This window comes from Didymella exigua, assembly GCF_010094145.1.
Source record: "Didymella exigua CBS 183.55 unplaced genomic scaffold M421scaffold_40, whole genome shotgun sequence".
In the NCBI taxonomy this organism is placed as follows: domain Eukaryota; kingdom Fungi; phylum Ascomycota; class Dothideomycetes; order Pleosporales; family Didymellaceae; genus Didymella; species Didymella exigua.
In genome coordinates, this window is record NW_022984814.1 from 68,290 (window position 1) to 82,663 (window position 14,374).

Below are 14,374 nucleotides of genomic sequence, written 5' to 3' on the forward strand. Positions count from 1 at the left end.
GATCCGACCTCTCGCCGCTCGCTCTTATCTGACAGCTCTGTACCTAGCCTAGGAATCTCTACCTAGTATCTAATATAATAACTTGTCTATTATATTACATAACCCTACCTTACCTCTATTAGGCTATACGCTTCCTATTTAGACAAAGCTAATCTAGATTTGTCTAGGTCCTTCTAGACTAGGAAGATAGTAGTCTAGTCCTTCCCCTACTTTCTTTACACAGAGCTCTTGAAATTTAAGAGACTGGCTCTTGTGGCCATCAAGGATAAGCAGCTAATGTGCTCTAACTACCTTGCCATCCATATGATTAATAAAGTGCCTTAGCTACTTAATTCTAAGCTTGTTAGTTATCTAGCTATTGTTGCTGACGGCGATAGCCTAAATTTGTAGTATATCCTCCCCATACTAGGCAGACAGATAGTGCTGGCCAGTAAAGATAATAAACAGTGGGATCACCCAGCCAGCAGTGTTAATTCCTTAGATCACTGTCGCCTACTTGCGATTGCCTAGTTGGATAGCCTTAAGCCTGCGTCTCCTCTCTGCCCCTGTCACAACAATCTGAGTTGTAATCTTGCCTGTTATAAAGCCAGCCTTATTAAAGTTGTAGACGTCCTCATCGCAGATGTCGTACTTGGCCTTTGTTTGCTCTACAAGCTCAAACCAGCTCCTAATTAACACAGGATCTTTGCATAGAGCTCTCTACCTGTCATACGCTCGATTGGAACACGTTGTAAGACTGTCTGTACGCTTAACAAATGTCAAGCCTCAGCTCCGGCCACTGAGACAAGCAAACCAAAAGGTAACATGGCTCACACTGATGGTGAGCCTGCGCCAGAACAGTACTGATATCGTAAGACACAGGTCAGAGGTAGCTTTGCTACATGCCTTGTCATGGGTCAGAGGTGGCTTCGCCACATACCCAGCCTGACACTAACACTGTACAATATATAATTCATGATTAAGTGCTACATGCTTAGAATAACAAGCAAGAGCTACAGGCTTAGAGTAACGAGCAAGTCAACACGAAATCTTGCAACAACATAAAGCAAAAAGACAATCTTTACACAGCAGTAAGTATAGAGGGGGATATTAGCAAGCTTAGTAACTAATAGATTCTGGCCCTAGTTCTAGCACTTATGTAATTAACACTAAGAACTAGAAGGGATAGACAAAAGAGTACAGTGCAGCTGCTCCTAACTTTATTAGAGCTAGAATAGGACGTGTTTAGATAACAGCCTAGGGAAGCATTGAGCCTATAGTAAATACACTAACAGGTGTACAACTGCTAAATCTCACTCACTTTGCTTATATTTAAGGCTTTGTTACAAGCCTAATTAGCTTAGCGTGCTGCAGGAAGCTTAACATACTGTAACCAAGTGGCTTAGATCACATGATATCCTATTGTAGCTAGACTGGCGGATAGGTAAAGTAGGGTTGGGTAGGGTATAATCATGTGATTTGTAGGTATAGGTAGGGTAGGGTACCTAAGCATACCCTACCTATCTAGTTTAGGTAGGGTAACACGTGATAGAGGTAAGGTAGGGTATAGGTGTAGTAGTCTGGCCAAAGGCCAATAAAGGATATCTACTTCCTAACAACTTTTGCTAAAAAGCATGCACAAGTTAACTAGACGTCTAGTTAACTGCGTAGATAATATATATCTAGCTTAAGCCAAGCCGGCTAAGCTAATGTAACCGGCTAGCTCTAGCTCATCTTTAGCTTTAGAGTCTAGACCGTTACAATAGGTAATATATAACTTAGGTAAGGTAAGGTAGGGTAACATGTGCGCAATGCAGATATAATAACGCGCTGTAATAATTAGTTAAAAACTCTGCAATAGAGTAAACTCTGCGCAGGGTACCTAGGTAATTATGTTGCGGTATGAAGAGCAAATGTATATAATGAGTGTATTGTGTTCTGTTGTTGTTGTTTGTATCTTTTTGTTCTCTGAGGCTCGCTGAGGGGTTTGTTTTGATAACGTCTTTGTAACGCAGCCAAGGTAAGAGGTGCTCAACAACATAAGGAAGTAACACCAGACCACCGCCAACAACACGTGATCCGCTTCTCCTCTCAACCGTTACAAATTAGCTACCCTACCTATACCTATAACGTAGATTATCACCGAGCCAGCCATATCACTGAACCAGCCATTTTCTCTTAGCACAACTAACACAAGTTACTGCAACTACAACTACTTACTATTAAATAGTGACCTAGCATACTGCGTGCTTGCATTAGATTTAGAAGATATTTCTACACCCTCCTAGCACGTTCTTATGTTGTGTCTAGTCTTGCTATAGTTCCTACAGCGCTGAATAGTTGACTAAGCTCCTAGTTGACTACCTCCACCCTAAGTCTTCTTAGATAGCTGAGCTGCTACACACGCCTTAGCAGCTACCCGCAATGCTGCTAGGCCATACTTAAGTGTGCCACTATGCTGAATCTGCTTTCTCTTACGCGATTTTCTCTTAGTTATTACTGCTAATTGCTCTTTAAGCTCTTGCATATGGGCCTTAATAAGGATGTTTTTATACAGTATCTCTTTAGCCCCTTTTACAAGCTTTAAGAACCCCTCTTATGCTACACTTAGTACTTATTAGAAGGAGTTACTTATAAGCTTAGATTAAGACCTAAACTTATGTGTATTGCTTAGCGTCTTAGATTGCTATAGTGTTTTAGGTAGAGGTACTGCTAGTAGGGTATGCAGCTGCACTTTAAGGCAATCTAACACTACCTATGTATTAGTAGGAACAAGCCCTAATACCTTAAAGGCCTTTTAGTAGTTAACCTTTATAAATATATTAAGGAACACATCCCTAAAGGCTAGTAGGAAGCCTTCCTTATTAATATAGAAGACGTATTAGTGTGCTAAGTCTTAAATATATTAGGAGTACTAATACTTTAATAGTAAGAAATAGACTATGTTAAGTAGCTAGAGGATGTGTAATAAGTAAGGTAGCATGTAGAGAGTAAGGATTTAGTTCTCTAGGTAATAGTCCTTAAACTCCTAGTTAAAATAGCTCTTATAGCTGTCTAAGATAAGCAACCTATATACTCCTACCTAATATGTCTTTATATGTATGTTAAAGTGCTTTAAATACTTAAGGCTAAGTATATTATTTATCTAACTATTCTTAGAGACTAAGAGCTTCTAATTATAGGGTATATCTGTCTCCTTATACTAGGCAGAGATGTGGACGCGTCCTTTGTAGATAATAAAAGGCAGGGTTGCATACCTAGCAGCGCAGATGCTCTAGATAACAGTAACCTACTCGCAATTGCCTAGCTAAACAAGCTCTAGCTAAGCACGTCTCTCTAAGCCTGTTACAACCTTTAAAGACAAAGCAACACCTATCTAGAACCTAGTTTTATTAAAGTTGTGTATGTTATTATTACAAATACTATACTTAACTTAAGTATCCTCTACTAGCTTAAACTACGCGCTAATTATCTTAGGATCTTCCTATAGTATCCTCTGTCTATCCTTAGCTTAATTAAAGGCTATTTTAAGCTTGTCTAAACGCGTTATAAGCCTGCTAGCCTATAGTTTACTAACAGGCTCTTCACTACGCACACTAAGTATCTTATTAGCTATATCTGCCACCTTACATAGCTAGGGCGCAAATCCTTGCAAATTAAGGTTAATTATATACTAGATAATTGTCTGCTCCTCTAGTATAGTAAGTTTCTAGCAATTAGCGTGTATATCTAGGTAAAATGTGATATTGCAAAGGCAATTAGAGACCTGCTAATAAGGTATGTTCAATACTCTAGCAGCGCTATAGATACTGCAAAATTGGCTAGCGTAGAAGGCCTAGATAGCAAGAATAACTCTGCCTTCTCTAGTAGTATTCTGAAGTTGTTGTTGTTAAGGCATGTTATAATAGGGTAAAAGGTGGTTGTGCCAAGAGAAAGTGGCTGGTTCGGTGATATGGCCGGCTCGGTGATAATCTACGTTAGTCTAAGTAACTATGCCCTACCTTACCTATGGCCTTTGTGACCCTACCCTACCTATACCTATAGCCTAAGTAACCCTACCCTACCTATACCTATAGTCTAAGTAACTATACCCTACCTTACCTATGGCCTTTGCAACCCTACCCTACCTATACCTATAGCCTAAGTGACCCTACCCTACCTATAACCTGGTCCGTGCGACCTATACTCTACCCATACTCTACCCTAGGTAAGGGGTACCCATCCGCCAGTCTAATTGTAGCAAGTACTGCCTGGTGGGCAAGTGCGCTTTCCTCGGAGCTGAGAGCTTCGACAAACAAAAAAAACATCACAAGACGACAACAGATAGCAATACACTCGTTGATCACAGTCTCCGACCGACACTGCTCACGCAGTTACACATACACTTTAATTCAGGACATAATCTCATGTACAAGGGCAATCTAGGAACATTTCTTGCCTAATTAGAGCACAATAGAGGGCACTGGCTAGTGGATGCTAATGCTCTGTGTTGTCTGAGCTAGACTTTGCTGTTGTCTTTTAGCACAACCTACTAATCTTTAAAGGCTCTAGTATAGGGGTGAGGTGACAGAACAAAATAAGGAGCAGAACAACGGACGATTGTTGACTCCAGAAACTTCAATTCACGATCAACAAGACAGACAAGACAACTCTACCTGAGACTCGGTCGAAGTTGAAGACAATGGCTCGCACTTCGTGAAATCTTGCATCTTCGCACCGGAAACTCTCGGTGTGAGTGAGATGAAAGACCGATCAGACGCCTTCTTCGCGAGACGACGACTTGCAACTTCAGATGCTCCCGTGTCAGCTGCACTCATCTCCTCCGCGATAGAAAGCCCAAACAAACTGACCCTTGCGATGACATCAGTTTCTGCACCAGTGAGCTCGAACTCAGAGTCCAAGCTTTCGTTGCTGGAACGATCGAAGTTGAAGCTGAATCAGAAGCCATGGGTTTTCTACCGCAAAATCCTTGTCTTCATCTTAGCTCGATCAGTGCAGAGCGGCGCGACAATAGAACAAGCTCAGAGAGATGCGAGGCAGTCGACGGGACCGAGGCGCTCGAGAAGCCCGGAGCGATCGGGAGCCACGAACCGGTCGAGAGGACCGAAGCAGTCGATGAACTGGTAGCAGCACCGGCTACGAGAGACAAAACAGCGATGGGTACTGTACCCGAAGCATAGAAACCGCAGCCATGCCCAGCGGAGCGCGGACCGCAACGGGATTCATCACGAGAGTCTAGCTGGGGATTCACGCTAGCCTCAAACCCGGTCACAACCAGAGCAGCAATCACCGTGTAGCTCGAATTGGAAAGCCGAAAACAAGCTCGAGCTGGAGCTGCGCCGATGGCATTTGTCGCGATAGCTCGTCGACGTAGGCGCAACGAGCCTCAAGGAGGGACGTTCCAAATGGCCCAGTCTCAGCGGACAAGCTTTGTTTCGGCTTTCGTCGACTTCGAGCGCAGAACGAGGACTGTTACAGAGCACAGCTGTAACCCTCCCAATCCGTTCCAAACTCCGTCGCGACCTTGCTGGGTATTGTCCGCATGGGTTAAGTGACTTTTTTTGACGTTCCCATTCAGGTTCAGTGGGCACTTGTATATAGAACAGACAGTGAATTCGTGCATTCACGGCCTTCATAGATCATGTACCGCTTTGCGCGCGTACTTCTTGCTCATGCATCTCCTGATAATGTGCGCCACCCCCACCGCCAGATAGAGAGACGTGCAGATCGCTGAGATGTACACGACGAACGTGTAACTGAACGATGGCAGAATCAAAATGCCAATGAACGGGGAAAAGTGCAAGACGCGACACCAATATCGATAAACCTTCCTTCTTGGTGTTCTGATATCGAAGACCAGTGACAAAAGCGTACAGAATGCGAGGTATCCAAGCAGGACAGGTAGCGGCGGCACCAAGACGAATTCGAAGCTCGCAGTCGAGCCTGGGTTGACTATGTCAGATGGCCGGATGTCTTGAGTTCGCAGTGCGACTAGCAATAGACAGCTGGTCGCGGCTGTGCCGAGAAGAGTGGCGTAAACAAGTATCGGAAAGCTGAAGCGATCGTTGTAGTAGTCGTGGTTTGGGTGTGGGTTGACAAAGTCATCTTCTTTCGCAGGTGGCTTTGTGACAAGACCGATAAGGGATGATGGGGCTCGCGAGTCAACCTGTATAAATTCGATACTATCGACTAAATCTGCCGTGTGGTTATGAATCTTGAAGTTCTGGGTCGTGGCTGCATCGTTTGTTAGCAGTCGAGGCAGATCCCCAACAACAGATTATCGAACGACTCCTATATTACGTGTGGGCGGACTTCGCCCTGTCTTTAAGAATGACACGCACGTGTCAGATTTCGAGGAGGCGCCACGTCACGACCCAAGGAACACACCCGCAGACGCTAAAAACGCGGCTGACTAACACTTCAAACTTGCACGCCCCAACATGCCGTTGAAAAACAAACTCCAGCTTCATGATATCTCATTCTCAAGATAGTGCTTCATATTCAATGCCCTGCTTCGACTTTTCAATCCGGAATGACCAGTGCGTCCAACCCGACTATAGTAATAATGTCCCCACTTCGTTCTGATTGGTCACCTCGCAAAGCTGTGGGTTCTCATTGGCACACTCGTACAAGTCACGTGCGGGAATGCTACACAGGAGGCCTGACTCCATAGGGTTTGCCGAACCGACCAATAGCTGCAGTGATACAGAAAATTCCCTGCCAAATCAGGCCATGTATGGATTGCATTTACCACTGAGGCATCGAAGAGATAAACATAGATAGGTATGGCAGATTTTGGCCCGGTCATCGTGCATGGCTCGCAAAGGAGGAGTGGTACGTATATATCTTGCTATGTCCCACTGGAAAAGACGTGTCCCTCTAGCTTATGCCTTCTTCATCATCTCTGTATGCATGTTTCGCTCCACAGTCTCGATTTGCATAGCCTGTCGCCACACAAGATAAAGCACCGCCATCCTCGTTAATCTCCTGTTCTGAGTGGAACAACTGCCAAGAATAGCCATCACAACTCTCCTCAATCCAGCTTTTTTATACTACGCACTAGCTGCACTTCAACAAGCCGGCAATTGGGCCCATAAGTACACTGAAGAGACAATCAACACTGCACTCACGACGATTCTGTTACATCAAGGCCGTAGACACACGCTCATCACCATGCCCGCCCTCACCCCGCGCGACAACACCGGCTACGCGTTACCCTTCTTTGTCATCGTCCTCCTCATCATCTTCGGTGCCCTGTGCCTTGTCATCTGCGGCTACGCCATCCACCGCACTTTCGGCTTCAAGGTTGACGGCAACGGCTTCAAGCTTGTCTCCGCAGCACAAGCAACTTACATGGCGGAGGTTAGGATCAGAAACATGGACAACCTTGTGTATGAAGGGAGGAGGAGCCAGTGGGCAAGACACGGAGAGGGTCCGAGCATTGGGTACAGAGAGGGCTGAGCGTGGATGAGTGTATATGAAGGTGATTCGGTTGGGTCCAGCCATGGCATCAATATGCATGCATACACGATCTGAGTATGAGGACTAGCGAGGGAGGAAGTCGACAAGGGTCAAGCAGTGCGGTGAGAAGAATAAGGCATGTTTTCGGTAATACTGCGGGATGTAATACAAGAGAACAGATCTAAGAGACACATAATACAGAAAGGGAATCAGAAACTCTTTACAACTGTGATTACCGGATGGGGATTGAGCTCCACCTCACATGATGCTTTGTTGCTGCTGGCCCAGCAGGTTCTTGCACCTGCCATTCGTGGCTGGCCCCCTGCGCCGTCGTGCTGAAAGAGTGCTCGAGGCAGAGGTTGACCCGCGCGAATCCAATGTTGCTCGGAACAGTATCCCATTGATAATGTCGACGTCCGTGAACGGGCGTCGTGTTAGAGGCACAATTCGCTGGGTGATGCAGGGATGGTGACGACGCAGCCCCACAACGCGCCTTCCCAAAGATCCGTAGCTTCCAGTCTTTCAAACCTCACCTCACCTCACCTCACTGCGACCTCACTGCGACCTCGTTGCCAAGCACATTGCCAAGCACATCAAAAGTCTCTCTTTTTATGTGACTATCGTGCGGTCTAGTCAGGCCTGTGCATGGGACGAAATGATCACGCGAAAGGCGACGCAGCGTTATTTATTAATTGACTACTGACAGCTTTTAGCTGGACAGAGCACACCAAACGCCTGAAGCTACTCGTACATCGACAAAAGGAAATCTAGGAGCTGGCCGAGATCAACGACGTCTACAGAGCCCAAGCCGCAGCAGCGAAGACCACGGAAAGTGCTATGGCCATGGAGTTGACGACAGAGACCGAAGTTGAAGATCCGGCACCTGTACCCTGAGCAACACCAGTACTGCTGGCGCTGGCTGAGCCGCTGGCAGAAACGCTGGCAGTGCTGCCGCTATTGGTGTTGTTACTGCTGCCGGTGCCGTTGCCAGTTGAGGTTGTCGAATTGCTGCTGATCGGGGCAGGAGTAGGCAGCTCCTCGCTCTCGGCCGGGCAGGTCAGATTGTAGCGCGGGGTGGTGCTAAGGTCGTCGGTGATGGCGAACTTGACCTTGTTGTCTGGGTTGGCGTCGCGAAGCGTGTACCAGAAGACGTTGCGCTTGCCAAACAGCTTGCAGCCAACCTCCTGCCAGTACTCGCCGGCGTTATCGACAGTCGCCTGAGCAGCACCGAAAGCAGGGCCGGTGTATGCCCAGCCGGTTTCGGTGATCCAGACGTCCTTGCCACCAGCAACGCCCTCGGTGGCTGTCAAAGCGCTGCTCAGCAGGCTCCCGGCATTGCTAATCTGATTGTCGAGCTCGGACTCGTAGAAGGGGAAGGCATTGACGGCGAGGAAGTCGATCTCGTTAATGACAGCCTTGTTGGAGCCATTGACCCAGGCGGTCCAGGTATCAACGTGGGTGAAAGGTTTGCCCTTGAGGGCTGTATTCGCAAGCTTCGACTTGGCATCCTTGATGAAGCGCACGATCGTGTCAGCGTTCTGACCAACACCAGCGTTGTTGCGCAGGCCGGGCTCTGACACGCGGTACAGATCCTCGCTACCAACCGAAATACCCACGACCAAATTCGCCAACTTGTCGCCGTGCTCGTCGAGAGCAGCCGTCAGCGCCTTCAGCTCGTTGTCGATGTTGTCTGTGCCCGATGCCCAGATACCAAGGAGGAGGCTCGTGTTTGTCGCTACCGCAGCTGAGAATGCAGCAATGGGGGTGTCGGGCGTGTTCCACTGGATGTTGGAGTACAGGCGGATGGTGCTAAACTCGCCGGGCGCGCCATTCAGGCTCTTTGCTGCCTTGAATTCGCGCTCGAAGTCCTGCTGGTTCTTCGCATTGCCCTTGTCGTCTGAGGCGCCGGAGTTGAAGCCCAGGATGGTGCCCTGAACAGCTGTGCAGCCGAGCGTCACGGCGATGCTGAGTGCTACTGAAAACCGCATGCTTGATGTATGGTCGAAGGAATGTGGAGAAGAAAAGTAACTTGAAAAAAAGGAAACGGAGTAGGTAAGTGCTGTTATCGGTGTAAGCACAAGGTTGTGATGAGTGAAAGTGAGCCTGGGGACCGCATGTTAATCAACAGGCGCGCATGCGCGATCGTCCGGGGTGCGAGCTCCGGGAAATTTGCGGATTCTTGCTCTGGTCGTTATGATTGGACGGATGCGACACAGCTTGGCTCAGCTGAGGCTGGGCGCCAACCCGGGAGCTTTGCAATTCGTGCAGAGTCACGCCTGAAACACCGCAGTGTTGGATCTTGTTGCCCTCATTCCGAGACCCGGTTGCGCAATGCTGACCCTAGGTACCACGACTTTCCAATTCCCTGCAAGTCAGCATCAACCATATTTACGCCTGCTAAGTTGGTATCAAGGTCTTCTGAGAGCTCGGGGCCAACGAATGGTCACTGTTCCAGCTAACAGATTTTGCTATGCTATGCCGAGCCAACCCAAAGCCCATGGGATTTTCAGGCCGTCGTTGTCGACTCGTGTCAACCTGGCTCCGCCAGCGCAGCCTCTTCCATGTGGTCTTGCGCTTCGTGGATAATCGCCGCAGACAGCTCCAGACCACAGTCTCCGCAACACGCCCTGAGCACACCGCCAGAAGATTCACGCTGCCCTGGGGGTAGTCAGCGGTTCTATGATGCTATTGCAATCTCCACGAATCGATACACGCTTCTTCTGCTATCAAGCTATGCCGCAAATTCTTTCAAGTTGACTAATTGTGCAGATTTTGCCAATGCAGTGTCACATGGTTTTTATATGACTCTCGTCAGGCCACATTCATCTCATCAAGCCGCTCTACCAGTCCGTTCAGTTGGGTCTCCTCAGCTTTAGCTGCCTCAGCGGCATGCAGGAATTTCGCAATCAGGTCAGCGACTACCTCCACGAAGGCTCCAACCAGGTCAACTCGATGTGTTGTGTGCATTTAACGGCCCTTTATCTTTGAACCACTTGGGTCTGCCTTCGCCCGCTAGGAACTAAACAACTTTGCATCGACGATGCACTTTTGAGGAAAGGGCAGAAGTGTAGCTGGATCGTATTGCACGCTCCTGCAAGCGGGACGCGGTAAGCAGTCGAGATTGCACAGTGCCTCACTCCGTCTCCAGACTTCGGTGCCAACATCAAGCGCATGTTCTACGAGAGTATAGTGGCCCGATCGCGGATGTACCTCAACGGCAAGGACATCTTCACCGCGCAGCACGAGGATGATAATGCAACCAAAGATGTACATGCTGCGCGACTGTCGTCGGGGCCATCGTCTGAGTGCCTATGTACTGCACTTAAAGTTCTTGAATATCTCCAGCATAGCAGAGAAATCGAAATGGGTGCAGCACCTACGGATACTGCTCGCTGTTAACGCAAAGGTAAGCTGGCAAGGATGCAACACCAGTCGCAAACAGGTCCTACGACCACAGAACGACCTGGTTCTGGTATCCCAGCTCCTCCAGTCATACCACGCAAACAACCATGCTACATCTGCCGCCTGTCTCTCACCGTCGCTCGCCCCACACAACCGGCCATCCCATAAGCCCAAAGCAACGCTCAACACGCCTACCGAGACCGAGGCGGCGTCTGCATGCTTCGAGACGGGATGCGCTCATCACCCTTGATGCGGGGTACGCACGTGCCGGTCTCGGTTACGAACGGAATTTCGACGGGCAGAAGCTGTTGGGTGGAAGGAGGGTGTTTTGGCCGGTTGCTGAGGGTGAGCTTGTAGTCAGTGCGGTCTGGGGACGGGTTTTGACACACGGTGGGGCTGCTGAGGTAGATCCGAGGCTGGGAGGGGCTGACGTGCGGTGAACGTCTGGCTGCATTGTGATATCGCGAACGGTCCGGAATCAACGACGAAGCCAGTTCCGGTCGGTGGTCTGCGTGGGTGTGGTTGTGGTGCAGGGTTCGAGGACTGTGATGTGATACACTATCCGATCTCTTGCTTGTCGCCAAGTGCAACTGAGGCGCAGTATATCCAGAACTAATAACAGTAGGAAACTCGCGTTACAAGGAAGCATCCGGCGACCGTGATAACAGCTTCCCTTGGTGGTAGTCTGACAGATTGACTGACCTGACACGACCCGAATATACAATAAGAATATCTAACAGTGCCTAGGAAATGCACTGACACGACACGCATTGCGCGCACTTACGTCGCCAGGTGAGAGCCTCACACAATGCCACGTGATAATGCACAAGTCAACTCCTCAGACGATTGACACACGCCTGCAAGACATGGCTACCCTGCTCTCTCGATCGTCGCCGCGTGATCGCGCAAACTCTCGGACGACACCAGGCAGATCGGATTCCGGCTTGTAGTGTCTCATCTCCGATATTTTAGAAAAAAGACATCAAGGGTCGCTGTGAGTTGTACAACGAGAGCAGCACGCAGATCAAGCCACATTAATGCTGCGTAGTCGACTCTGCCCCGTCGGCAGAAAGCCAGCAGGTAGGCGGTGGTACCAGCACACCAGCGATATCGAAGAACCATTGCAGTGTGAAAGCTGCGAGTGCACGTGGTCAGAGCGGCTATCTAGCGGTATGCGAGATGAGGTATCTACCATCTCGGTCTCGGAGGTAGGTGGTCTATTTGCCATAGCCTGAGTGAATTACTTCGAGTGCGAACGAGGCGAGTCGTGGGCGCGGTCTCAGGATTGCTTCTACCACCGAGGCCTGGGTCCTGCTGTTCACGAGAGCGTCGCCTCGATCGTTGGGGACTGTGTGCGCAGGGGGAGTCTTCGTCTGAAAGTATCAGAAATTTCCGACCTGTCTCGATGAAGCTCCGCTGGAACGCTGCTCATTGAAGTCAGTGCGTCTTGCTGTCCACGAGCGTTGATGACACTACGTTAGTAGGTACACATGTCACGCTCTTCATGCGCAGCTGCTAGCAAATTAAACCTGTTCAACATGTCGTACTTTGAGAGAAATGCGTTGTGGGCGAAGCTCTATTCATTCTAGCACGCCATCGATATTTCGTATCTTTTGACCACGTCGCGTCATCCTCTTGACTGGACACGAGCATGCTTTACTGGCTCAGAGGAGCCCAGTCCTTCTTCTGCTGCTCGCTCATGAAGGATCCAATATAGACGCTCTTGCCCAGCTTGAACCCTGCGTTTCTGAGGAGCATGTACATGGTGTTGAGGTGGAAGTACGAGTTGGGGATGACAAAGTTGTGGAAATAGTCGTCAAGAGCCGTCATGCTCAGGGTGGGTCTTCCAGGGCCAAAGGCAATGTCGCAGCTCTTGGCGGCGGCGGCGGTGTACTCGGCCTCATCGATGCTGTCGAGCGCCTTCTGCGCGCCCTCGAAGAACGTAATCACCTCGTCGAGCGTCTTGAACGCGGGGTTGAACGCGGGGACTTCGGCTTTGGGCAGCTTCAGGTAGTCGAGGCCCGCGAGGGAGAACTTGGCCAGGAGGATGGGCTGCATGCGGAAGGGCAACATGTCGCCGAGGGTGGAGTCGAGGACTTCCTGCTCGGAGGGAAGACCCCCCTTTGACTGCTCATCTTTGGCAGTGCGAACTATGCTGATGGCAGCTGAGAAGATGCTGCGCAGCACAGGGACGGTCGTGCCGTAGAAACTGTAGTTGATGGGGTTGGACATGGTGGAGGGCGGGATAGATGCGTTGATGGTTTGCTTGGCAGTGCCGGGTGCAGGTCAATTGTTTTGAATTGTAAGCAACGAAGCAGTTGCAATTGAGACGTGGACTGATGTACCAGCTGTGGTGGGGTGTTAACTGTAATTGCGGAAGCTGCGATGGGCCGAGGTACTTTCTTCACCGAAAGAAAGTCGGCCTGGCTAGCAAGCAGGAATTTGGCCGAGATCCACTTGTGCTGCGTTGTGAGACCGACTATCATACCGCACGACAAGCATCTCGATTAAGCCAGCGAGAGTGGCGAGGAGCAAAGAACGAGCAACTAAACTTTGAAGGCAACGATCCAATCCTTCCGTCTTGGCTAAGCAATGACATCAACACTTGTGCTGGTACGCATCTGCGTCAACAAGCAAGTCCATTCCTCACATTCAATTCACGCGTCCACCCAGCAGTGTAAGAATCAAGCCTACGCAGGTAACCGCTAGGCTTGAACAGGTAATCAACAAAGTCCCTTCTCGGCCGCTGAGCCCCACTCAATCGATTGTTGACAACTGCAGCCCGCGAACGAAGGAATGAAGGGGCAGCGATATCGCCTCCTTCAAAAGCTGACTTAGCCGCTCTGCTCGAGGCCCCGTGGGTGGGCTATCTCCGTCTCCGATGCGCATTGCACGCATCCTGTGGGGTCGGAAGGATATCGAGCCCTGCAGAGGACACGAGATGAACCCACAGCCAAACAAGTTTCCATGCAGAGAGAGACGCCTACGATATCTAGCAGTAGAGTGAGGTCCTCTCCGTAGCAACAACCCCACCCACAGCCCTTTGCACCAGTACCACATCTCTGTCCACACAGCTACGTCACCTCTATCCAGCCAAGCCCACTCCACTATCGCAAACACGTGCCATTCCACCCAACGGCCTCAGAGCCCTTAAGTCCGCCCGTCTCCACCGGACACAACGCCCTTATCTCCGCCACTACGACCCCAGCCTGCAGGCCACAACACCACCAGCGCCCTTCCCCGATTCCGCAGACACAGGCAAGACATCGGACGTGGTCGCTTCCCGTGATCCCTAGCATAACGCTATGCTCCCTCCTTAAACACGACGCTCAGAAGAAGCCTCAGCCTCAGCCTCAGACGCCGTTCCGCACTATCCATCCATATAGGTACTCCGCTCAAACCACGCGCGAAGTCGGCGAAAAGAGCGGCGAGGTGAGGCGAGGCGAGTATGGATAACAAAGGCGAGGTGAGTATGGATAACAAAGGCGAGGTGAGTATGGATAACAAAGGCGAGGTGAGTATGGATAACAAA

General features: G+C 49.6%; 3 protein-coding genes across 3 annotated transcripts; 1 reads left to right on the forward strand and 2 right to left on the reverse strand.

Annotated features, from left to right (window-relative positions):
• Nucleotides 1-6,823: 6,823 nt before the first annotated feature.
• On the forward strand, nt 6,824-7,645 carry M421DRAFT_424884 (uncharacterized protein). The gene has a single exon (XM_033593894.1). It carries the CDS (start codon nt 7,153-7,155, stop codon nt 7,438-7,440), a length of 288 nt encoding a protein of 95 aa, XP_033444497.1. The 5' UTR covers nt 6,824-7,152; the 3' UTR covers nt 7,441-7,645.
• A 589-nt stretch (nt 7,646-8,234) lies between these two features.
• M421DRAFT_8904 (glycoside hydrolase family 17 protein) lies at nt 8,235-9,428 on the reverse strand (the record flags this gene model as incomplete). The annotated part of the gene is made up of 1 exon (XM_033597732.1): nt 8,235-9,428. The coding sequence occupies one exon, from the start codon at nt 9,426-9,428 to the stop codon at nt 8,235-8,237; it is 1,194 nt and encodes a 397-aa protein (XP_033444498.1).
• A 2,858-nt stretch (nt 9,429-12,286) lies between these two features.
• Nucleotides 12,287-13,417, reverse strand: M421DRAFT_424887 (uncharacterized protein). Its single transcript, XM_033593895.1, has one exon. The coding sequence runs from the start codon at nt 13,072-13,074 to the stop codon at nt 12,499-12,501; it is 576 nt and encodes a 191-aa protein (XP_033444499.1). The 5' UTR covers nt 13,075-13,417; the 3' UTR covers nt 12,287-12,498.
• Between the last annotated feature and the right edge of the window lie 957 nt (nt 13,418-14,374).